The sequence below is a fragment of the Biomphalaria glabrata genome, chromosome 8, assembly GCF_947242115.1.
Source record: "Biomphalaria glabrata chromosome 8, xgBioGlab47.1, whole genome shotgun sequence".
Lineage (NCBI taxonomy): Eukaryota > Metazoa > Mollusca > Gastropoda > Planorbidae > Biomphalaria > Biomphalaria glabrata.
The window spans coordinates 30,558,845-30,585,284 of NC_074718.1; the positions used below are offsets into that span (position 1 = coordinate 30,558,845).

The 26,440-nt window shown below is 36.6% G+C and overlaps 1 protein-coding gene across 1 annotated transcript; it reads right to left on the bottom strand.

The window, feature by feature from the left end:
• Positions 1–1,200: 1,200 nt before the first annotated feature.
• LOC106054659 (acetylcholine receptor subunit alpha-like) lies at positions 1,201–23,361 on the bottom strand. The gene is made up of 8 exons (XM_013210637.2): positions 23,212–23,361; positions 13,217–13,627; positions 11,072–11,202; positions 8,184–8,301; positions 7,022–7,183; positions 5,605–5,734; positions 3,828–4,000; positions 1,201–1,577 (listed from the first exon to the last, which is right to left on the bottom strand). The coding sequence occupies exons 2-8, from the start codon at positions 13,481–13,483 to the stop codon at positions 1,215–1,217; spliced, it is 1,344 nt and encodes a 447-aa protein (XP_013066091.2). The 5' UTR covers positions 13,484–13,627; positions 23,212–23,361; the 3' UTR covers positions 1,201–1,214.
• Positions 23,362–26,440: the final 3,079 nt, after the last annotated feature.

The window sequence follows — 26,440 nt, forward strand, 5'->3', positions numbered from 1 at the left end:
TCAGCTTTTTTTCAGTGCGCATTGATCTTCTAAGGATAGGTTTGGTTAGTATATTTCTAACAGTTTAAAGGGTATTGTGGTGGCGGTGGTGGGAGGGTGGGAGTCATGCTGTTATGAACCTAGTGTCCTGCACCTCGTGACCATGAAGTGACACAACACTAAAACACAGGTCACGTGACAGGCCTATTTCAAAATTAGAAAATCAATGACTGGTAGGAGTTAAATGAACTCTAGCATAACTTGGTATTTGTTAACTTTAAACTATATTATCTTATTTTTAGAGTCTAGCTTAAACTAGTGTGTAGTTTAAATGTGCTTTTAAAACTAAACCCCTGCCCATAAGCAAAGGAAATAAAGGGGTTCTCATTATCTAGTAGTTTATATATAAATTATATCACTTGGTCTCTTGAAATTCTGAACACATTGTTACTCAAGACTCAAGACACAGTCTTTTTATTATTTGATTTAATTCAATATATTAAGCAATGTTCGAACAGCTTTATCCCAACTCATACAGTTGAGGCTCTATCAAGAAGATTGATTTAGTACACTTTTTTAAACAAGATTATTGTATACCTAACACATAAACAAATAAAAGCTTTGAACAATTTAAGTTATCAATATATGCAACTGTTCATTTATATTTTTTGGACTTTGCCAATAATTATCATTGCAATATAATCTAGTACCATATTTTAGTTCTTGTGATCTTCATTGTAAGTGCACAGAAACAACGCTAAACTATAAATTATTTATAAGTACCTGATGCATTCTTTAATACCTAGTCTTTATCTTTTTTGAATTTAAAAGAATATATTGAACTCTTCATTATATCATTGTATGTGGATTCTTTTATTGGTTTCTGCAAATCTAACCTGCCCTATAATTTCATCTTGATATTTGACCTTGTGACTTATTGTGTACTCTCCTACTATTGCCTTACACGTTCTGTATAATTAGAAGCCTAATAAGGTTAAAGGTAACTGTACAGCCATATGTTCATGCTAAAGTTTCACTCAAAGAAGTTCGACTACTTAAACTCAGGTTACAGAAGACAGATTCCATCCTGGCTATTTTTTCCCTCTTTTTTGTTCATTGTCGAATAAAATATAGAATCTACATCTCTATTGTACTGTATTATTTGAACATAAAAACTGTTTTAATTTTTTAAATAATTTATACAATTCTCATCAACACTCAAGGCACGTGTACCATCAGACAGCCATGTCTAACAAGAACCCTAGTGTCACTAAGATCCACAGAATAAAGAAGGCAATGAAAGACACTCTGTCTATGTGTTTGCCTATCAGCCTGTAGTTATTAACTCTGGGAGGAGTTGCATTGTCTTTAGGTTCATTCACCTCAACCTTCATGTCCACGGTTGAGAAGTTTTGAAACCCGAGAGAGTCAGCGTCAGACGTTGTATTGTTTGGACTTGGGCTGGAGTCATTATGATTGACATTGTCGTTAGGTTTCACTTTGTTGTTTAACATGGAGGAAATTGTGCGAGTCAATTTTTGTGTTTTAGAGAATGCACTTTGAAAATTTTCTTTGGCTTTCAAATGGGACGTCTCTTTCTGGTAGAAAGAAAATGAAAATAAAAAATTAAAAATATAGACCTAATGTAAAGGATCGCCGCTTCCTGTATTGTTTGTTCAGACTTTCAATTTAACTTCAAACAAGACATAGAAAGGTGAGATCCAGGGTATTGCAATAAATCTTTAAACTTCATGTTTAAAAAATTTTGATCATTAGTTTAGTCTTTCCCAATGACTTCCAATTTAATGTTTACCACCACAAAACCATAATCATCCCTTTGGGAATGACAATTTGGGAAACAATTTAGAAGGGCTAAGCCAAGACCAATCGTCTGAACACTGACCAGCGAATTCTTAATCTGTGGGTAGTGGAAAGGAATAGCTCTTGGTCACGTCACAAATCTGTACGACGTCGCAAGTCTGTGTTGACGCCTTCAATAAAGAATGGTCTCGGATAAGACAACTTCTTTCCGCCATCTTTGCTCATTAAGCATTAGATTGCGATATGTATTGTTTTTCTTTAGAGCAAACTTTGTCAAAGATCAATCCACGCAGTAAGTTGTGTCAACAGCAAATAGTCTTAAAGTATCCTTAAATTTAATGGACACATGAAGTAGTTAGAAAGACATTTAAACTGCGCTTTTCAGTCTCTCTATGACAGATCTACAAAACAAATAATCAAACCTAATTAGGTCATTCAGCAGAAAGGAAAAGTGAAAACTAAAAGACGACCTGTACATTGAACAACTCAGACTGAGCAATTCAAAACAATGTTATGACCATTGTAGTAACAATGTTATGACCATTGTAGTAACGCTCTAGATCTGCAATAAATGATGTCAAGCTACTTGATGTAGCAGCAATTTTATGTCACAATTTGGTTTGGGGAGAAGTGTTATCTCTCGAATTATGTGCCATATGCTATTTCAGAGGTGCCTCTATATCTCTCGAATTATGTGCCATATGCTATTTCAGAGGTGCCTCTATATCTCTCGAATTATGTGCCATATGCTATTTCAGAGGTGCCTCTATATCTCTCGTTGAACACACTAAAGAAACAGGGAGTAGATTATCTTTTTTTTTAAGATTAATGCTTTTAAACTCAATTAAAAAAACAACAACAACAAGTGATCCAGAAATGAACTAAAATGGTTAAAACATAAATCACTTGTTCAAGTAAAACAATAACTTGACTAATATGTAATGTTATCGTTGAAAAAATTAAGCGTTGTGAAGATAATGATGATCAATAACTATCCATGACAACACAATGACCACTGAACAATGACACCAAACAATGACCACGATAGTTAGTTTGACATCTCTTCTATAGTCTCCTACCAAGACTTTACTGGCCAGTTTACGTCATTACTAGCCTTTCCTTCAGCCCTCCACAATACGCGTATGTACAACTATTCAAGATCCTCGAGAACTCTGTTCTGATATAAACCATTTATTTTCTTACCCATGGACCTCATATCATGGTTAACTCTCTCTCACCTAGCTCGCCCACTGAGGTGTAACAAATACAATCAGATGAACACAGCCATAACAGGAAGTGTGCGGGGCCCTATGCGAGACGGATTGCGCGGGGCCTAGTCTGGGTAGGGATCAGCATAATGTCAAAATTAAAATTTTTGTTAGTTAGAAAATACTTTCGTCTTTGAAATACATTTTTATTTAATGAAAACTCACAATGCTGTATTTATCTATTGGCATCCCAAAAATGACAATATTGACCATTTTTCAGGAGGTTTGAATAATTTCAGGAGATTTCCAGGACTTTTTCGTATATTTTGCCTTTTCAGGAGATTTCCTGAAACTCGGGAGACCGTGGAAACCCTGTTATTATATATAAGTTATAATGGTTTAATTTAATAATAGGTTGATGTGGCCTAAGAACGGCCCTGGATGAACAGAGTACTCTAGATCTGCACTAAATACAAACCTATGAACAACGTATGGAGTGTAGACCTAGTTAGTGCAGAGTCACCGAGATTCAAAGTTTGGAGGAAGTCTCCGAGTTTTCATATTTTAATGCATCTAAGATTTTTTGGCAATTTGGCATAGGAAAAAAAATCTGCTGATCTTTGAGCTAATCATATAACGCTCATGTTAACAGCTAAAAGTAACTTAGAACTTTTATGTGCCTTTTGAAGCGATAACTCTTGAAAGGGGCCAAAACTTTCTTCTTTTCACTGTCTATTTTTTCTTTCCACATAAAAACGAGCAACGGACTTCCTTGATAATTTTGGATTGAAAATCAGAAAAGAAAAATGGTCAACTGACCTCGTCTTTGTGAGCCAGGTAGACAATGATGATGCTGTCGATGACGGTCAACATGGAGATGATGAGCAACAAAAAGAGGTAGATGGTCAGCTTGGGAGTTGTGGACCCAGAGCGAGGCAGCATACTGCTAACGACGCTGAGAAATACCGACAGGGCCAACAACACTGTGATGCCTAGCCAGAACAAAATAAGTACATAGTAACTACATTGATACATCCCATGGATACATGTTTGATCAAACGTTTCACTATTCCAAAAATATAACAACGATTATCACTAACAGTTTCAATGGTTTGAGCACACTCAGTGTTGTCAATCGGAAAACGTGATTTTTGTTACACTGAATATATATATATATATATATATATATATATATATATATATATATATATATATATATATATATATATATATCTTTAAGTATTTATGTGTGTATGTATGTGTATATGTATGTGTGTATGTATGATGTATATATATAAGGGTTAGTTATATATATATGTATCTGTGTGTATGTATATATATAATAATAATAATTTAATAATAATAATTTATTTATAAAGCGCTGTTAACAAACAAAACGTAGGCTCAAGGCGCTGTAATAACATTACAAACACAAACACGACAATAGAAATCAAAAACTAATCTAAAAAAGTTTTAAACAAGTAGGTCTTAATATATATGTGTGTGTGTGTGTTGTATGTATGTGTGTATGTATGTATAAGTGTGTGTATGTGTGTATGTATGTATAGTGTGATATGTTAATATTTGACATATTTGTGTGTGTCCTACTTCTGAGAATGTCTACACGTCTATTTTGTAAAAGTTAAGAATTGAAGAATTTCATACTAGATATATATATAAGAAAAAGGATTTAGTATTTTTGTGTTTACATATTGATTTTAATTTCTGCTGTTAACTCAAACTTTTATGATAGTAAAAACTAACACTCGTTTCTGTTGACAACGTTCATTGAACCTATGGAGCTGAAATTGGGCACGTTCACTCTTACAGCAAGATCACATAATCTATTCAAATTTCAGAAAGTTTTTTTTTTTTATTGATTTAATAAAAGAAAATTTTTATCATAAGTGCCCAGAGTCTGCTCTGTAAGACAATGAATTGTGTAGAGCGCAATTGTTTTTATGAATATAAAAACAAATAACTAAAGAGAAATCGTAATGATAATAATGATGAAATTATATGTAACATGCATGGAGAAATCATATAAATAGGAAAATAAAATAAATGCAAGTAAAACATGAAATTGGATATTCCCTGATGTTTATATGTTGTGTCATTTATTAGATTTTTAAACTGAATCAACTGGAATTGTAGACAATCATAAAGAAATGTTTGTTCGACTAAAGTATTTCAATATAAAATAGGAGTTATTTTACATTTGAAATGGTATTTGTTTACATCCACAGTGAAAAACAAGAAAACGAATAGATTATATCGTTTTAAAAATGTATCAATTTTCGATACTTTCTACAGAGCAGACACCAAAGGCATGCTGTCGTGTCCATTTGGCTGTTACGTTGCAAATACGAAATTGAAATCTATAGATTTGCTGTAAAAAACAGACCCGTGCATGGCTGGTAATATAAAGACCCATATCGGTGCTTCTAATAACAGACCCATATATGACTTGCAAAAAAAAAACCATTTTATATACCCTGCAAAACAAACAACACTAAAAAAAATAATCGACGTCTGTATGCCCTGCTAATACCAGACCTATGTTAGACAAGAAAACACATTAACCAAATACACTTACCATAACTGATCTTCTCCCCTGAATCTGCAGGGATAACAAATACAAGGAGGTTGAGAAAAGAAAGAAAGACAACTGGTAGAACAATATTGATCAGAAGAAATGTTGGCCGTCTTTTCAGTTTAAATTTCAACTGGGAAAGAAACAACAACACATATTGATAAACAGCTCATTTCACGAACGCAAAGTTTTGCATATTTCTAATTCGAAAGATCAAACTCAGAATGTTGCAGCCGCTGCTTCTGTCGACTTGGGAACAAATCTTCATCAATAAACACATGAAGTAGTCTACTTAATAATAAGAATGCATACTAAAAATGGCAGTGTCTTTGATTCTGAAGACTAAGGATGAGAGAATTGTTTCACATGATTACGCTAACCCGTTTGCGACCTGCATATTTTCCCACACCTCATGCAGACAAAGCCGTAGTCCTCCGGCGGTGTATTTAAGTTTTCTTTTCGTCTTCTGCGTCTTCGATAATTTTTTTTGAGTCTCAAAAGTTTGTCCCGCAGAATGTGTAGGTATATAAGAGGTAAAACTTTATTGTTATTACTGACACTCCTTTTTCAAACGGGTCCAAACTGGGAAAAACGTAATCCTTCCCATAATTCTATGTATTTCTCACCCTCGCTACGTTAATCCTTGACCCAAACTTGACTTTACCCCCTTCCACTCCACTTTCAAAACCACTTGTCAATTTGTCAATTGGTATTGTCAAACCGATAGTCACCCACAATTAAGGGTATGTGGAAGGTATTAGTTGACGCCCTGCAGTCCTCGTATTGGTAATAGTATACTATGATTAACATCGGCAACATTATACGTTTGAAACATTTCAACAGCTGACAACGTAAAGAGAATTTTGAAACTTAAGATTGCAAATGCTTTGTATTGTCTATATTCATACACATGCAACTATTTTATTTATTTTGCACCATATAATAATAAAGACCAGATTAAAAGTCATTTAGTATAGATAACCTAATGGCACTTTAAACAACAACAATGAACATTTGATTGTCACGTGTCATAACATACAGATATAGAGCTTCGCATTTATACCGAGTCGTACAGTGTTGTTATCAGATAGATTTCAAGATCCGGCGAGTTCTAATACAGTTGATCTTACATTTACACACTCATAAAACATACTTTTTAAACATACAAGGCTAATTTCTGCTCAAGGGTACGTATCCTTAAGTCTTTCTATATCGTTAATTAAGCGTCTCTAGCGTTACTACACTAATAGTCTTTAACCTATATGTCCTGTCTAACCCTAGCTACGTTTTGGGTTCAAGATTACTCCCCACAAAATAAAAATATTTTCTTATTATTTTCGCTATATGCCCTTACAATAGAAGCTTACGAAAAAGGTTAGTGGGGTCTCTTATAGTGGGGTCTCTTAATTAAATCGATTACCTGTACAGCCGAACCGGCCCAGTTTCCCGAATTCAACTCCGTGACATTCAAACTTGTATCCGAGAGTTCCCATTCTCCGTGTTTGGTGAAAAAGTCCAGCAAGACTTTGGGTGAGCTGGCTTCAAAGACAAGCTCGGTTACACTGTACTGCATGGCAAAGAACTGCAGTCAGAGAAATATTTCGTATTTATTAAAGTGTACTTTGTATTAGTTTTAAATATGCTTACATTTTTTCATAGTTGTTATTCTTTTTTATAATTAATTCCGTAACGTGTTAATTTTTTTTATGTGGAGAGAGATTTTAAAGTAAACAGTAGACTATTGCAACATAAGTACAACATTTCAATAAACTTTAATAAAAAATATAATAAACTAATATGTCTGTGAAGGGAATAACTATAACAAATTAGCAACCTAAATGTAAATCTAGCTTTAACTAGAAACGTAATATTTACCTACTATATATTATTTCGAAAGCTATACTTAGCCTAAACACCTTCTTTTTGACCGAAACACTGATTGGACAGTTCACTTTCAGCTGATACTAGACCTAATCATAAATATCTAGCTTAGTGTCTAGCAACACTTATACAACGCAGTTGAAGTCATTGTCTGACCGGCGTATTTGAAGAATACCCACTCTGGTTTTGATAATATTTTTCAAGTTTTTTTGTAACCGACAAAATGTTTTCATTTTGCTTCGCAAGATTTGTTAAACAAACGAGATATCAAAAATGCTTTGAAAAACAATGCATATATAGGCTAAAGCACCGCAAAACCATTGCCAAAGCCCTCAATATTGCCAGATTTATCACTCATTTTTCTATATACAACAAAATTTATGAATTACCACTAACTGATTAGCTAATTGGGTCATTTTGTTTGTTTCATGTATTACCATCGACAATGAATAATTGTGTAAAATTTCTACTTGATCGAGAATGGGAAGTGGGAGAATCAACGTGTGAAAGACTTCACCCAGACAGACGGAGTGAGTTAATAGAAGCGTTGTAAAACAAAACAGTTAAAGTAGTAGTAGTGCAAATTTCAAATAACACCTGCAGGACTAATACTGCATTATTTTGTATATAATATAGTATATAATAATATCCTATTATACAATTCTTTGTTTATGAAATGACCAAATGAATCAATACTTAACAGTGATTGTACATGCTTGCTCATCAAATGGATAATCTGACATTTGTAACTCACAAGAGGAAGGGATCAGACTGCCTGGCACCCAGCTGACGGAACCTTCATTGTTGATAAACACTGGCCTAGAAATAGTTCACTGAGAATTAATTGGATAGCGACATGAACAAAAAATGCTACACCTTTTTGTCCTCATAATTGTTAAAAATTCTAATTGTATTTTTAGATCGGCAATTGGTTTTAAATTTTGACTCATTTAATTTATAAACGAAAGTCCAAAAGAAAATTAAAATGATGTACTGTTTGTTCAAATATTACATTTGTTTCTGGGTTGTTTTTTTTTAGAATCTTAAACTAATGTTTACAAGACGAATTGTTCATATTAATCTTGCAAACATCTGCTTTTTACCAAAATCCCACGTTTCATTGATAGAATTCAGTCAGCGCTACGATGACATATTCAGTCCATATCTGGAGTCCGTCGGAAAACCCGTGAGAAAACCCGTGAGAAAACCCGTGAGAAAACCCGTGAGAAAACCCGTGAGAAAACCCGTGAGAAAACCCGTGAGAAAACCCGTGAGAAAACCCGTGAGAAAACCCGTGAGAAAACCCGTGAGAAAACCCGTGAGAAAACCCGTGAGAAAACCCGTGAGAAAACCCGTGAGAAAACCCGTGAGAAAACCCGTGAGAAAACCCGTGAGAAAACCCGTGAGAAAACCCGTGAGAAAACCCGTGAGAAAACCCGTGAGAAAACCCGTGAGAAAACCCGTGAGAAAACCCGTGAGAAAACCCGTGAGAAAACCCGTGAGAAAACCCGTGAGAAAACCCGTGAGAAAACCCGTGAGAAAACCCGTGAGAAAACCCGTGAGAAAACCCGTGAGAAAACCCGTGAGAAAACCCGTGAGAAAACCCGTGAGAAAACCCGTGAGAAAACCCGTGAGAAAACCCGTGAGAAAACCCGTGAGAAAACCCGTGAGAAAACCCGTGAGAAAACCCGTGAGAAAACCCGTGAGAAAACCCGTGAGAAAACCCGTGAGAAAACCCGTGAGAAAACCCGTGAGAAAACCCGTGAGAAAACCCGTGAGAAAACCCGTGAGAAAACCCGTGAGAAAACCCGTGAGAAAACCCGTGAGAAAACCCGTGAGAAAACCCGTGAGAAAACCCGTGAGAAAACCCGTGAGAAAACCCGTGAGAAAACCCGTGAGAAAACCCGTGAGAAAACCCGTGAGAAAACCCGTGAGAAAACCCGTGAGAAAACCCGTGAGAAAACCCGTGAGAAAACCCGTGAGAAAACCCGTGAGAAAACCCGTGAGAAAACCCGTGAGAAAACCCGTGAGAAAACCCGTGAGAAAACCCGTGAGAAAACCCGTGAGAAAACCCGTGAGAAAACCCGTGAGAAAACCCGTGAGAAAACCCGTGAGAAAACCCGTGAGAAAACCCGTGAGAAAACCCGTGAGAAAACCCGTGAGAAAACCCGTGAGAAAACCCGTGAGAAAACCCGTGAGAAAACCCGTGAGAAAACCCGTGAGAAAACCCGTGAGAAAACCCGTGAGAAAACCCGTGAGAAAACCCGTGAGAAAACCCGTGAGAAAACCCGTGAGAAAACCTTATGTGTAATAAAAAAAAAACGAATATTTTTTTCTCCATTAATATTTTTTGAAAACTAAAAGTTTAACCTTTCCGAGAAATTTGGACCCGCAATAAAGTCGGACCAGCGAATGTCAAGGGAGTACTGCACTATAGCTATTATTTCATTCGATTTTTTACATTTTTTGTTACGTAACAAATCTTTCCCCCTTTAAAACAAATCCTAACAAAGTTTAACCCCCCCCCCCCCCCCCCAAGCCGTTACGTGATATCCAACGTTCTACACTTCCGACTCTATTCTAGCATAGACGTATCATACACATAGAGCAGTATATTCATTACCGGATTTCACACAGTGCAAGACACAGTGCAAGACAGTACAGCCACATAGAGATTAACCTTAACATTCCAAAATATTCTAACCTTCCAAATGAATCAATTTTCTTTCATATAAATTAGTCCGCGAAATTTTGTAGAGAAAACTTTGCTCAATTTTGTCGGAACAATTTATGTCAGCACTATTTTTCAACGTTATTTTATCCGCGCGATATTGTCTTTCTCTATTCTGTAGTTCTCCATTCTGTCGGGAAACCCAGGTAGCATATATCTTCTTTTACGTAGTAGATGAGACTTGCTGTGTTTTATCCACCTAACAGATATAATGGGACTTCTTTCTTTTTCAATGTTGCAGATATGTTTAGTTTCATGTAGCAAATGCAACATTATGATCTTTCCTGCATCAATCGTTTCTATATTCATCTGAAATCTAAGCTTGTAAATGGAAGTGCTTTACAAGGACCTTTATGTCCTTCCTTGTTTCACGCTTCCTGTAGACGACATTCATTAATATCTGCTATCCCTTTGTTAGGTTAACACTTTCATGATCTATCTCTAAAATCCTTCTCAAATTAGACTGATGATCTTTACATACTTCGTCAAGGTAGATTTTTGTAAGCATCACTTACAGACTTTTCAAGCCAACGGTATACGAGGGTGTCATGTGTTCAGCACAAAGACTAACCACCTACACTTTCTCCGATGTCAGGTATCCATTTGAGCTAAGTTGTCTCAGGGGCGTCTTAAAAATATTTCAATTCAAGATCCCAGTTTTCACCAAGATTCGAACAGGAGACTCCTCGTTTCGAAAGCCAAACGCTTTACCACTCAGCCACCATGCCCCGCCAGATAATCTTTTCACAAAGTGAAATTAACAAAGTGGTAGACTTTACTTCAACTATATTCCTAAGTGATGTAATGCTTACTTTCTAAACATGCCTTAAAAAGAGGCAATGAAATGTCTAGACTTACGCCACATCGTCCTGGAAGAGATCCCTGTCTCCAAGTGTATTCATCAGCACAACTCTTGGCTTCCAGATCTTCTCAGGTACTGGATGGATTAACGTCTGGTTGCCATACAAACTGGGATCCCATGTAAGAATCTGAAAAAATACTTTTCCTTTTAAAATGAATACAAGAAGAAAGTAGCTGAAAACATTGAAAGAAAAGTGTGTTTTTTTCTGGCTGCCTCTATTTCTCGACACACAGAAACAAAAATTAGAATTATATTGTATAACATAGTGAACTGTGTACTGTTGTTAGTCGATATTACTAGGTGCTATGAGAGCTCTATTTATGCTGATTCTCGTATACTACATTTAGACAAATATCGACCAACAGACATTTATGAGTAAGTCGTCGATGTTGTACATATCATTTCGTTTGATTCCACCGAAGAAGGGAGGCAGTCCGATGTCGCCTCAGTAAACAATGTACGCTCTTAGTCTATGACATCTCCAGCGTTGTTTCCCTTCTGTGGAGTTAAAGTCAGTGCCTTCAATAGGGGGCTGAAGGGGTTGTGGGCAGTACCGGGTGACACCCTCTAGGGGGCTGAAGGGGTTGTGGGCAGCACTGGGTGACACCCTCTAGGGGGCTGAAGGGGTTGTGGGCAGCACAGGGTGACACCCTCTAGGGGGCTGAAGGGGTTGTGGGCAGCACTGGGTGACACCCTCTAGGGGGCTGAAGGGGTTGTGGGCAGCACCGGGTGACACCCTCTAGGGGGCTGAAGGGGTTGTGGGCAGCACTGGGTGACACCCTCTAGGGGGCTGAAGGGGTTGTGGGCAGTACCGGGTGACACCCTCTAGGGGGCTGAAGGGGTTGTGGGCAGTACCGGGTGACACCCTCTAGGGGGCTGAAGGGGTTGTGGGCAGCACTGGGTGACACCCTCTAGGGGGCTGAAGGGGTTGTGGGCAGCACTGGGTGACACCCTCTAGGGGGCTGAAGGGGTTGTGGGCAGCACTGGGTGACACCCTCTAGGGGATGACTTCCAAGTGGAAAAAAATAGAACAGAATAAATCTAAAGTCAGCAAAGGTTAATCTTGAAGAAGCTTAAACTGATCGAAACTTGCTTTTACAATTCAAATTGCAGACCGATAGGACCTCAACAAATCTCTATAAACCATTTCATTAAGCCTTCAACTGTTTCCAAATGTATGTCTAAGTGGCGTCATGTGAATGACACTTTTCAACGCTGAAGTTAATTAACAACCATTAATTAAGAATTTTCGAGACACAAATTTTAAAATCAGGCAACTCTGTCCATGGAAAACGAAATCGTAAAAGACTTTAAAGTAATTTAGAAAATATCAAGTTAGAACAGGACAGTTTTAGTTCGTTATAGTAGTAATTGTATTCTTTCTTGTACGCTATTGAATGTGACGCTTAATAAGTTTTTAAAGAATTTTGTACAGATTAATTTATTTTTTTCTTAAGGCCGCATTGTTTCCTTCGTCATCTCTACAAAACTCGTACGATACTGGTAAACTGTTTCCGTTTAGAGCACTTCGATGTTTACTGACGAAAGCATTTTCAATTGATGTTAAACCTGTTTTTATTTAAAAAGGGTTAGAAAAGACAAAATGTTAAAATATAATCGACGCTTAGGACACAACGATCAATGGATGGAGGTCATTAGCTCACTTTATTATGGGGCAACAAATACCACTAAACATAGATGGTTTTATTTCAATTAATCCGAGAATGGGCGTAGATGAAAGAACGTGTTAAACGTTTTACCTGACAGACAGAAAAACAGACACACAGACAGTCAGAGAGACAAAGGGAGTTGATATCAGCTTTGTGTTGCAAGTGAAAGAGGTTAGAAAATTGTTTCTGCTATATGAATTATAATTTTTTAAATACAAAGCTTAAATGGCTCCACAGTAAAAACAACAACAACAACAAAACAACCAAAAAACATTAAAGAATGTCATTGAAAGAGATTCTAGTCGAAGCAAAAGAAGGAGAGAGATCAAGTCAGAGGGTCCAACAGACAAGAATAGGTGATGGTATGATAAATACGTCCGTATTCTGTTCATGGATATACCAGAGTCCATTTATAAAATGCCCCATTTAGAAAAAAAAAATATCTAAATAAAAATCGTATCCAACACCTACCTCATCTAGCCAATTAAATATCAAAAAGCCGTTGGCTGTGAAGCTTTGAGTGACATCATCAAGACCCACAATAGACACCATTTCAAAGTTGACATAAACTTTCATGACCTGAGACTGATCTTTGAGAGGACGCACCTCCGTGTGGTAGTCACCATTCTCTACGATGTCCTTCATAATGGCCACTGTGCTGCTGTAAGTTTGTGATATCACATCCCGAGTGATCAGGCATACAACTAAAGCAGCAAGGGCCAGGCATTTCTCCTTCATTTGTATCTAGGTCAAAGTGGGCCAGCGTCGTCTCGCCATAGGTCTACCATGTAACATGAATGTCTACAGAATAATTAGGAACTGACTCTGTTTTAAACATTCATAGTTTAAGAAACCTCTTTTTAATGCTTGATATTGTTATGTCTATGGACGGAGGAAAAAAAGGAATTGATAAAGAAATATTAAACTTTTATTGAAACATTTTATATAAATTTGATAATTTAGCTAATAGCAATTAACGTTAGTGAAGTCAATAGGAAATCTGAAAAAGAACGAAATGAAAGAACATAATTTGAACAAAAAAAAAAGGGGGGGGGGGCAGCTTTTCCCAGAACTTCATATCAGAAACAATAAAAGAGATGAGAGACAGTTTTTGTATTTGTGCGACTGTTGTTCACTTCTGTAGCACCAAACTGCTGGTTAACAATTAAAACACTGTAGGCTAGTATAGTTTGACTTTTAAAACTTGAAATAACTTGAATAACATTCTTTCTGAACAATACTAAATAGAACTTGTTATTACAATATAGACAAATTCATATTGAGATGAAATTATAAGACTTAAGAAATAATATTATATTTTAAAGAAGATTGAACTCACTATAACGACATGTCTTTTCTCTATACTCTATGGCATTCTAGAGTCGACTTGCCTACCCAAGACAACTTACGACAGTCCTGCTTCTCTTGCATCATTAACACTTCATAGCCACCAAACAATTGCTAACTTATTCTTACCATAGAAACACATACGCACCCAAACTCTATAACGCCGATGTGACTCAAGAATTAGCTGGGTCTACGTTAGCTAGTAGGAGGTTTCTCTCCAACGACTAAATGTTCGGGCCAATTATTTTTGTATTCTATTGTCATATATTCCTCTAGAAGAGTAAAGGGAAAGTAACGATTTAAATTGTAAATAATAATAATAATATATAATACTATATAATTAGGCTTGTTTGCAGTCCGTAGATGAAAGAAGAGCATTTGTCCACGTGATTAGGTAGAACAAGAGATGTGACCTACATACTTTGCCAACACACAACACAGACAAAACAAACGCTGATTTAAGTTATAGTTCGTTTTCTTGTTCTTTCTACTAAAATGTATGCTGCTAAACTAGAGTTCAACTTCTTCAAGTAAAACGAGTTGTCTTTCATGTCGCAGTCATTGCAGGGGGCATTGATTCTGCATTTGTATAAGTCTGATATGAATTACTGCCCTTTGAACATAGCAATGGTTACGAATCATTACAAGAAAACAAAAAGTATCAAAACCCGTTTTTAGTGTGTGTGTGTTTTATTTTTATTTTGTTTTGTTCTATTTGAAACGTTGCCAGACTTAAAATAAAAAAAAAATAATCAAAGAAATACATTCCATGTTTGAACTAAATAGATTAGTATCTGTGCAGATCAAGGGCAGGTCCTAACTCTTGAGTTGGGGGATATCTCTCTTTCTAACTCATAGGCGTAGTGAATAAAAGGTGCGCCCGGGGCAAGGTACATTATTGGCGCCCCCTCCCCTTTTCCATGAACGTCACATAGAAATATAGGCTGCGTGTGGCGCCTTCCTGAGGGTGGAGCCCAGGGGCGGACTGGGTATCAAAATCGGCCCGGGCATTACCATATAAACCGGCCCACAAATGGCATGTCATATATTTTCTGTGTGGCCTGGGGGGATTTTTACCTCACTCCGCAATTTATATATACATATATTTTAGTGTGTGTGTATATGTAATTAATCTTCATTACATTCTGATCTTTCATTCTTTCAAACATTTTTTCTACCCTAGAATACTCTCTTCCTATAATTAATGAGACAGTACACACCGCCAAAGGGCAGCTAGGGAGTCCGGGGGAGCGCTGTGAGCTGCCCCCAGTGGGGTCCAAGCATTATTTCCGTTATTTTAAGCTTTAAAAATGCATATTCTGAGGTATCTACAGTGCAATGTACAGTGCTGCTCTTCCGCTTTAAAAATTCAAAAACCAAATCTGCTATTCAATGGAGTCCAGCGAATAGTAGAAAATGGTAAAATGCTTAAGTTTTTGTATTGGAGGGGGAAGGGAAACAAAAAAAAACAACTTTTGGCTACGCTCATGAAATTTGGAAACTGTAGTTTGCTTACGTTGGCTGCACTGGGGCAGTAAGTAAATTTTCCCCTTCAGACAATGAGGTCTGAGGCAAGTGATGGTTTGAAGCACTAGCGGATCCAGAACTTTGGAGTGGGGGGGCCGATTTTTTTCCAAACCCTAACCCTAACGCCCAGTAAACCCTAACCCTACGCATAAACGTGCATACAGCGCGCGCGCTCACACACACACACACACACACGCACACACACACGCACACACATATATATGTATATATATATATATATAAATATGAGAATAAAAAAAGCAGCATTTCTCAACCTTCGGCGAAAACCAAAACAACTGGGGCAGCGCTATAAGGTTCTCTGGTGAAGTTCGGGGCGAAGCCCCGACGCCATAAGCGTTTTCTTGCTTTTTTCACTGCAGAAACGCATTCTCCTGACAAGTACAGCTCATTATTCATCAATGTAGTTCGGGGCGAAGCCCCGACGCCATAAGCGTTTTCTTGCTTTTTTGACTGCAGATACGCATTCTCCTGACAAGTACAGCTCATTCTTCACAATGTAGTTCGGGGCGAAGCCCCGACGCCAAAAGCGTTTTCTTGCATTCTTCATTGCAGAAACGCATTCTCCTGACATCTACAACTCATTACCCATAAATGAAGTTCGGGGCGAAGCCCCGACGCCAAAAGCGTTTCCTTGCATTCTTCTCTGCAGAAACGTATTCTCCTGACCTGAAGCTCATTATTTATACTATTAAAAAACGACCTTTCGAATAATGTTGTACTTGAAAAATATTCTAATTTGAATTTATAGACCCATAATACATTGCAAATAAAACCGATTTGTTCCTTGAAAAGATAGGATACCCCACGTATTTAGATTTTTGCTTTGAGGATCGCCGCCGAAAAAAAACTTATTCGATAAATAGTATTCAAGAAAACTCTAGCATAAATTGTGAGTTATAGTCCCAAATTTATTTAGCTAGAAAAATATCAGATTGAGTAAAGGTTGGGAAAAGGCGACTATGAAAACGTTATTTGAGTCTAGAACTCATCTCAATCATGACTCTTATACTGAAAAATTTCGTTTGAATTCTAACTTTTCCAATGCAAAGTCTTTCTTAAAATACTTATGATAACTTCATGTGAAATTACAAAAACTCTGTCTGGAAATGGGAATGGCGGTAGAGTGAAAACGATTAATTCTCGCTCCTTTACTAATTTCTGCTAAAGATTGCATTTGGCATTAAAGAATAGGTATGGGGCGACTCGATATAAGAATTTAATTTATAGTATATATAAATTATATTAGTGACAGATTTTTTTAATTTTGTAATTTCTTAACTATAATACAAAAAGAAAAAGTATTGATTTGTCCGATGGGGGAAATGCGATTGCATGTATCGCCCCTCCCACCTGGTACAACCCTTTTTCATTTAAATTTTCTAATGATACAATTTGAGATTAGAGTGTGGTACGACATATTTACAATGGGTCACATATCAATACGTAGTTTATATTATATAGATATTCAACTAATTTCATTCACAAACTATGATTCTCCACAAAAATAGGACCGCCCCCCCCCAGCACTCAGAGGGCTAGAGTGGGGAGGGCAGTACTTGCAATCCCCCCCCCTCACCCCACCGAATCGGCCAAAATACCAGAAAGGGAGCGACATAATATAAAATTTATATATTAATTCAACTAATTTTGTTCACAAACTATGATTTCTCAATAAAAACGGACCGCCCCCCCCCACTCAAAGGGTTTATGTGGGAAGGGCAGAAGAGGTATTCGTCCCCTCCCCCCACCAATCGGCAAACAGGGAACGACATAATATAAAGATCGGTTAAAATATCAATAACAAGTTACAAGGATATAGATATTTAATTGATTTTGTTAGCAGGCTGTGATTTCTACCAATAAATTGGACCGCCCCCCCCCACTCGAAAGTTAAGGGGGGGGCGGGATTGATACCATCGCCCCCTCCCGACCCCACCAAATCGGCCAACATACTAGAGGGGGGGGGGCGAAATAATCTAAAAATAGGTTGGAATATAAATAATTAGTATATATTTTTAACATAAGTAATAAATTCGTATACAAATTGTGTGAATCCTATACTAAAGTTCGTCCGCCCCCCCCCCCTTCGGGTTGGGGGGGGGGGTCGGCCGAGTTGGGGGGGGGGGCGATCGCCCCTACCGCCCCCCCCCTGGATCCGCCAGTGGTTTGAAGACCCTTCCCTCCTGGCTACGCCCATGTGTTATATTATAGGTGTAAGCCTAATTCTTTACAAAATATATAAAGTTTGATAACGCATCGAAAACTGGATGTAAGCATTCGTACGATTACATAATGTATTCTATTTATACATGTCTGAAAACTATAAACAATACAATAGCAGCCTAATGAGTTTGAAGCTTTTTGGTATTACTTATAGATAACAGACGTTTCTTCAAAATATAAGATTGTTACGTCTTACGCATTTCATGTGTCAATCTAGTCAAGCATGTTGATCTGTGACTTAAAATATGCTAAATCATTGGTTTTCCTGGCTGACTCAGGCAACCCATTCCATTAAAGGATAAGAGAAAGCAGAACGGTTAGAGAGGCACTTACTTAATGTGAAAAGCTCTTGCTTCCTTCAAGTACATTCTCAAAAACGCGATTTGTATATGAATATACCATGAACCATTATTTAAAATATAAATCTCCTTTAATTAAATATCCGATGTTGTGACAAGTCAAAAACTCGCTGTCAGAGTCACTCTAAATTATCACAGCATTAATTATTATTTTTCATTATTTATTTTTTTTTATTTTAATTATTTCCCCATCCAACCCCTAAATCATTCACCCGCCACACCTTTTCCGCTCCAGGCTAGACTTAGTTGACCACATTGGAGATAGCTAGGCCACGTCTTTCGACTTATCTCCCCTTGACCGGGGCAAAGATAGACACGTTCTCTTTGATCGTACCGGCCGGATGTCTGACGGGCGCAGATGACACCACCTTGTGGGGAATGCAAGTCACTCTCCCCCCCCCCCCCCCCTTCTCCCACGTCTCTCTTTGATCTAAGAGATTACCCTGGCCAACACACCGCGTGATATTCCAAGGTGCGACTCCCACCTCGAGTCAAATCCACCCACGTGTAAGATAAATCCTAGCCTAGGACGTTTCCGGTGTCCGCCCACATTCTCCAGGCCTGTATATAAGGTAAACCAAATCAAAGCCAGACTCTCTTTCATTTCTCATTCGAGCTGAGCTATCGAGTCTGGACTATATCACTTATTCTCTCTCCTAGAGGAATACCTGGTGCCTCCCTCGGGTGTCTGCCTATTTATCGGATTACTTACCTGCCTATTTATCTACTGGATTAATCACCTATTTATTTGCTATCGAGAATCACCTACTATTTATGTGCTTAGTGCTATTCAGCACTGCACTTGCCTACTGAGATCTACTCAACTCTACCACTTGGCGCTATCGGCATTGCCCGCCTATTCGACAGCCCACCTGTCATCTTATTAGGTGCGACGTCCCTATGGACTCAGGTCTGTGCGAGACGTCATAGCTACGCCAACCCTCTGCAACTCACTGGACATATCCTGTCAACTACGCTGCCCACGGCAGATCAGCTCTGCCCGCAGTACACTTGTGCCCACGGTAGCCGGCCACCTGCCCTACTGTGCCCACTACAGATATTAGATTTTGGGGATTGAGACTCCACAAGAACTATATCACCGGCGTCCCTCTATCCGCTAGAGCGCCACCTCCAGCTGCAGAACCTCAAGCCAGGACACAGCCAGCTGCGACATCAACAGGAATACCAGCTAAGTCAGAGGACAAAGTGACATACTCTCTTATTAGGTGCAAGAGTGATGATTAAACATAGAATATACTAGAGATAGATGCAAACCCTCCCCCTTTTTATCCTTATATGTATATTTATGTAAATAAATATTCTTTATTTTAACTTTTGTATCCATCTTTCATTGCTTTGTCTCGTTGCGTGTCTGCTCCCGATTCATATGCGGATAAGTGGGGGTGTGATAGCTTTAAAAATAATCATCCCCTAGACATTAAACGAGCCAAACACACATCACATTCCCCCATCTGTCACAGATGTGACAGCGCTATATAAATTATTGTAATTATTTTCATCATTAATGACTTCATACTAAGCATAAGTTTGCCATTTATTATAATAGTATAAAAATTGATTTAGATCTAGATTTATTTTTTAATTAAATAATATTTTTGTAAGCCTTAAGTGTAGTATTGTTAGATCTATGTTATTAAAAATAAACAAAAAGAAACTTGCTTTTTCTTTTCAAATCGCAGAAAGTAGAGCTTTATACCCATATTGAGCTGTTAATAAGTTGGGTGGTATGCATTTTCGCAGCTGTGTGTATGTGGTAAAGTTAATTTCTATTAAGTATTGTTAAAGAGCTGATTGTCGCGCCTATCTTTTTTGTTTTATTTTTTTTTCTGCGTTATATCAATGTTTTCTAACTTAACCTCTCTCATCCCTCTTTTTGGTTAAATTTCATGAGAACCATTAAAAGAGGGGGGGGGGGGGGAAGGAGCAAAAAAAATGGGAGTGCCATCAAAGGCCCTTGCCGACCAGCAAAATGATTAGGCCAAACACAACCTCGAAGACATCAAAGCAGTCCATGCCACTTGTGCATAGCAGAAAGTACGGTCTAACGTTTTGCAAATGATAATACGTACAGTGTATTTTGTATTGTTTAGTTGTTGATATTCTTGTTGAATTTCAAACAAAATTAATTGTAATAAAAATAAAGTGTTCGGGCCTTTGTGTCTTGCTGCTGTCACTTTTTTTTTGCATTGAAATTTTTTTTTCTTAGGTCGCGACCAGACCGGCCCATTTGGTACCGGCCCACCGGACATTTGCCCGTTTGCCCATATAGCCAGTCCGCCCCTGGTGGAGCCCAGTGCATCGTGCCCCCTTATTACGCCTCTGTATAAACTGACTGTCTATCTATCTATCTATCTATCTATCTATCTATCTATCTATCTATCTATCTATCTATCTATCTATCTATCTATCTATCTATCTATCTATCTATCTATCTATCTATCTATCTATCTATTAAATTTAGTTGATGGAATATAGGAAATAGGGGTGGAAGTTGATCTTTGATTATATAAATTATTTTTGTAATAAAAAAGGGCGTTCTCCTGCTTTCCACTATTTCCTTTAAAAACTAAACCCCGCCTCTCGTTTCAATGATTCGCCTGTATGCTTGGTGTGTAACACTTACTGTAGCTTAAGAAAAGTTCATGAAAAACGTTTTGTTCAAAATAAAAAAAAGATGTTTATTTACTAGAGCCATACTGATCTATTTACATTTGAATGCTAGAGATTTGAGTAAGAAGGATCTATGGTTTGGATTATGTCTAATGGTCACTTTTCATTTGTGCTACACATTTTGAAATCTCAATCATTGGGTGTTTCTACACTATGTGCCTGTCTGTATGTTTATAAATAAATAATTATTTTCCAACACTTATTCTTTAAAAAAGATAAAACTTTACACAATTAATCATCATTGACAATGCATGAATCAATAAAACAAACAATTAGTAAATTGATTACTGGTAATTAATTATTTGTTTGATACCAACAAGGAAGTTAATCCTTTTAGTATTCACATATAAGGCTAAATATATCGGATCTAGTCCCCTTAGATAGATGTACTCGTTATTTACCCCACACACACATTCTCGGATCAAGCTGAAACTTAAAACAATTATTTATTACTTCTATTCGAAATACGAATCAATACAAAATAGATGAATTAGTCAATCAATTTTTTTTTTTGGGGGGGGGGGGGTCTGAAATAAAAAAGGAAAATAACTTTTACATTATTGAAAGACATCGTTGCTAGTGTGGCTTTTTTCCCCTCAAATAAGCTTTGTTTTTTATAAGCATTTTTATATATTATTACTCTGCATTCTACATACTATAGTTAATATTTAAAAGTATCTATTTCTTATTGATTATGACAATATTGGTTTATCTCTATTCCCATTAAGACATTGTTCTCCTTAAATCTAAGCTATTAAAAACAAATGTGAGAGCGCTAGACTATTCTAGGGATGCAAAAAATGAAACTCGTTTTCTCGACATATTTTTGAAGGTTTTTATTTTGTGTCCAAGAATTAATCATATTAATTAATGATATAGATATATTTATGAGCTTTTAAAAGCTTTTGGTATCATTGGCCTCAACATGTTTTGTTTCAGCTTGCATTAGAAATTAAAATAATTATACTACTGTTTTCTTTTTAATTAAATTGTGATGCGTCGCGGAGAGTCATAAACCGCATGGTTACCTATCAAGGGGGCGCGAGTTCGAGCCCCGACTCGAAATGAGTTGTGTTTACTATGCGCCTAAAGGCAGTACAGAAACCTTCTCAGTTTTAACCCCTTCCCCTCTGGCCCACAAAAGTCACTGTGCACCAGCGCTCTAATTATGCTATAAGGATGTTTGTTTTGTTGTTTTACATGTTTCAGAGTTGAAGATAATTACTTCCTAGTCCAAACCTCCCGCAGGACGACGGGGGATGGGAGCGGGCAGGGTTTGAACCCGGGACCATCGATAAATCTGAACGACAGTCCATCGCGCAAACCGCACGACCAGGCAGCCATCCTGGATGGAAGCTGCGCTGTACATACAAACAATTAACATAAACACAGACATTAGAGCCACTATACTTGATGGCACGAATATATCAAATCACTAAGTAGTTCTAGGGGTCAATGGTGATGAGCATCAAATAAAATAATTTGAATCAGTTTGAAATTTATCAAACACTTAACTTTTAAAACGTGACTACAACGGCTACACGCAGAACACCAGAAATATTGGTTGAAATAAAACGTTCTCGTGTTTAAAACCATTTAAAAAATTCCTTTACACAAATTAAATATCCATCTTTGTTTAAAAGTGTTACATTATTTTTTAAAAACATTACCAACGTTAAAATTTTAAGCAGACGAATAGTTTACATTCAAACGTCTGCTTGGAGAAGTAAACACTTGCATCATGTCACGCATTGAACATTTCAGCAGTTAGTGAGTTAAAGTCACTGTATAACATGCAGGACCAGATACGAAATACATAGGACGTAATAATCTTTTTTGTTTTTAAATCGATAAGATCTGCAGTCGATAAGAAAAAATAAGATTTAGAAGCTAACTGGTCAATTAAAAACTTTGGCAAATACTTAAAATAGAATAAATAAAGCAACGTTTCAGTTGTGCAAGCAACTAGTTCTTGTATTCTTCTATTCAGTGTTTGTGATGTAGTCTATGTTACGTGTACTATGGGCAAATAATCAATAGCTGATATACTTTCCTCAAATATTACATTAATTGGTTAACACTGTTCTGCATAAGTATATTTGACGATTTGTTTATTCTTTGAAGTTACAGAGTAATTGAACTTTCTAACTTGAATGCTGAGGGAAGAAAAAGCTGAATTCTCGCGAGACTCTTGAAAGTTTTGCCCTAAAAGAGTCACTGCTTTCAATTTTTAATTGTGTTGCTGAAAAATAATAGAATATTTGAAATGTATATTTAAAAAAAACAACAACAACCAACCTTTAAATCAACAGTAAATAATTGAGATTAAACGTCTGGCTGAAATAAACTCTTCAACATATGAAACATTTAAAGCCTTCTGTTGACATTGGTGTTTTAAAAAATGATAAAACTCAGGGGCCAAACGCTACGAATGACTGATTAATCTAACACCAGTTTCAGTCAGAGAATATTTTTAGAATCATTGAGCTAGACTTAAACACGGGCTAACGAGCGACATAACTACTGAGTTTTGAATCGATCGACCTACACGGATTGTCATTATTTACTTGGATTAAACGCTTTGTGACTTGACCTTATCACCTTTGTGTCTATTCAGAGCCGACCTCCTATCGTTTAGTATGTCTTGTAAACAAAAGGCTTAGTGTAAGAGAGTCATAATGAAGCTTGTGTCTCTCAACTCGTGGTCACATGGCGTCACCACACTTAAAAACAACGCCCCTGTCCGCGTATTTAAAACTTTTAAATCAATTACTAATAAGTTATACCTCAAATCAATCTTAGTTATTCGAGTAACAAAGGAATTAGACTAACCCTCAAGATTTAGAGCGTACTTCAAGTCCGTATATCTTAAAGTTGCTTTTAAAACATATCATTCATACATATTATCAAGTGAAATAAAATATTAAAAAATCATAAAAACTAAAAAAAACAACACCTTATTACATGCCTTTACAAAGCCTTTTACCAAGCCTAGCGAAAGGTTGTCTTAGTTAGATATATTTGAACGTTAAATGCAATAATAAGGTAATCTAAAAGTATAATTCAAAAGTATCTTGATTTGATCACGATGTTACGTACAAATCAAACAAGTGTTGCTACATTCCTACCCAGAATAGATCCCAGGTAATATAACTAAGGCTGTCCAGGGAAGGAAATATCCAGGACCATAAAAAGTACAGCTTGTCTCTCAAATGCAAGATAGCGAAATGCAACGCTAAGCAAGGGTTGACAGTTGATGATGACAAAGAGTCAAGGAAAAAAAAAACTACATAAAATTATAATTAAAAAAAAAAATGACGTCATTGCACCCTGAAGAAAGCGGCGCTCTTTGGACATATCTATGGAGAAAAATATATGTAGAGTAGAAACATGTGGATAACTTTGGTATTGTAATTAAACTTTAGTGTTTTTTTTTTTTTGAGCTTACAATAAAATTTACATCTTTTCTTTACTGGGTTATAAAACGAAGAAAAGTCAACATTATTATTCAACTACGAATTTTCCAGGTTATTATTTTTGTTGACAATTAGATAGATAAAATTTTTTACAACATCAGAGTGGAGTAAAAAAAAATAAATTGTTTATATAAGACCTGTCGAAATATGAAATAGTATTCATCATTTTGGCTTACTTATTGATGTCCGTACCGATATATAGAATATTAAATAAATTTTACACCCCAGGAATACCAAAGATGTAAGAACCAGCATATTGAATGAATCTTAAGGCTTTGGCGCTTTATACACTTCATACAATACATTTCATACTATTTCATGGAATACTTTCATAAATACATTTCTTACAGTACTTTCATGCAGTAATTTCATACTATACATTTCATCCAATACATCCAATACATTTAATACAATTCATCCAATACATTTCATCCAATACATTTCATCCAATACATTTCATCCAATACATTTCATACAATACATTTCATACAATACATACTTCTGTTTCTCGGCGATGCAACAAAACGTTAATCCCAGTGGGCTGAAGCTTTATTGTGGGAGCAAGTATCAAGAAGAGCGATGGATAGCACCATGGATTTAATTTCTGCCAAACCGATCTTCAAGACGTGCAACAAGAAGTCATGAACAACAACTTGTCAACGCCAAGATAGACAATTCTAAGCAGAGCTCTGTAATGATGATGTTCAATTTTTAAAAATAATACGGTGATGAATCATTGACTAACTATAAGTTGAAACCCAATAAAAATTGTTTGGAATAAAGAGAAGAAAAAGAAAGAGAGAGTTCTACGCTGATAAGAAATACTGCTTCCTAAGTTTGTATTTGTAAATATGATAAGGAAGAAATACTAAGTTTTCTTGTTTTAGAGTAGAGAAATTTAAAGGTTATGCTGAGAATACTGTAATACATATAACGGAGGCAACTTAAGAAAGTTAGGTGTTTATTTACAGGACATCACAAACATAACAAGGTCTGCGTTTAGCAGTTTTTTCATAAGCTCCTTTACCTAGGCGGAACTCCTTTGTTTCTTTCTAATGTCAGCATTCCTTCTTAGTCTAGTCTCTGAGAGCGCAGAAGCTAGAGCGCACCTCCTGCACTAACTTGGATGGCGGTGTGCAGGACAGGGTTATAACAATACTCTACGGTCTATTGATTAGGTCCTGTTAGATTCATCAAAATCATTTAATAGGTTATTAGTGGTCTCTATTTGCTGAACAAGACTTTGGCACATACAGTGCCTGATGTACTACGGTAGTGCACACTTGGTGGCTTGAAAGGGTTCATCCACAAACTAGAAAATGAACAAACTATAGTAAATTGGCCAAAAAACAAAAACAAAAAAAAAAAAATAAATAAAACAACAAATAAACAACAGATTCTCTAAAATCAGTTAATAGATGTATATACTCGTTGTTCATTGTTACAGACTGTTTTAGCAAAATACATTAAAGATTTTATAAAGAAATCTAAGACTAAAGATAAGCTTATTATTTTTACTATATTTTCAGAAGGATCGGCTTCATTTATACATTTAGTTGTCGAAGTCTCTAAATTCAAAATAATGAATGATTCTATCTTTTCTAGTTTTTGTGATTTAAACAAGACGGACGGACGGACAGACAGAGCACACAAAACTAAAAGATATGTTCTGGAAGCTGAACATTAGAAGTAACGAAGCCTAAACTTTTGAGTGGGTCCAGAGAGTGTATTAAACCATGTCTTTTTAAGGTACATATTTTATCGAATGTGCTCAAGAAGATATTGACCCCGAAACAACCTTTTAGAAAAAAAAAATAGGATAACTACCTGACCTGTAGACCACTACACAGTTCATCTCCAACTTGATAAAGAGAAAGCCGAAGTAGAATTTAAGAAGCTAATACTTAACGGTGACAAGTTTTTACCGATGTACCGCTAATACATCAGTGTCAGTGTCTCGCTAAGCGATTGAGAATTTATTTACCAAAGCTAAATATGAAATCCTGTATTTTCATCCGAAATAAGACTCCCTAGAGAAAGGGGACCGAAGT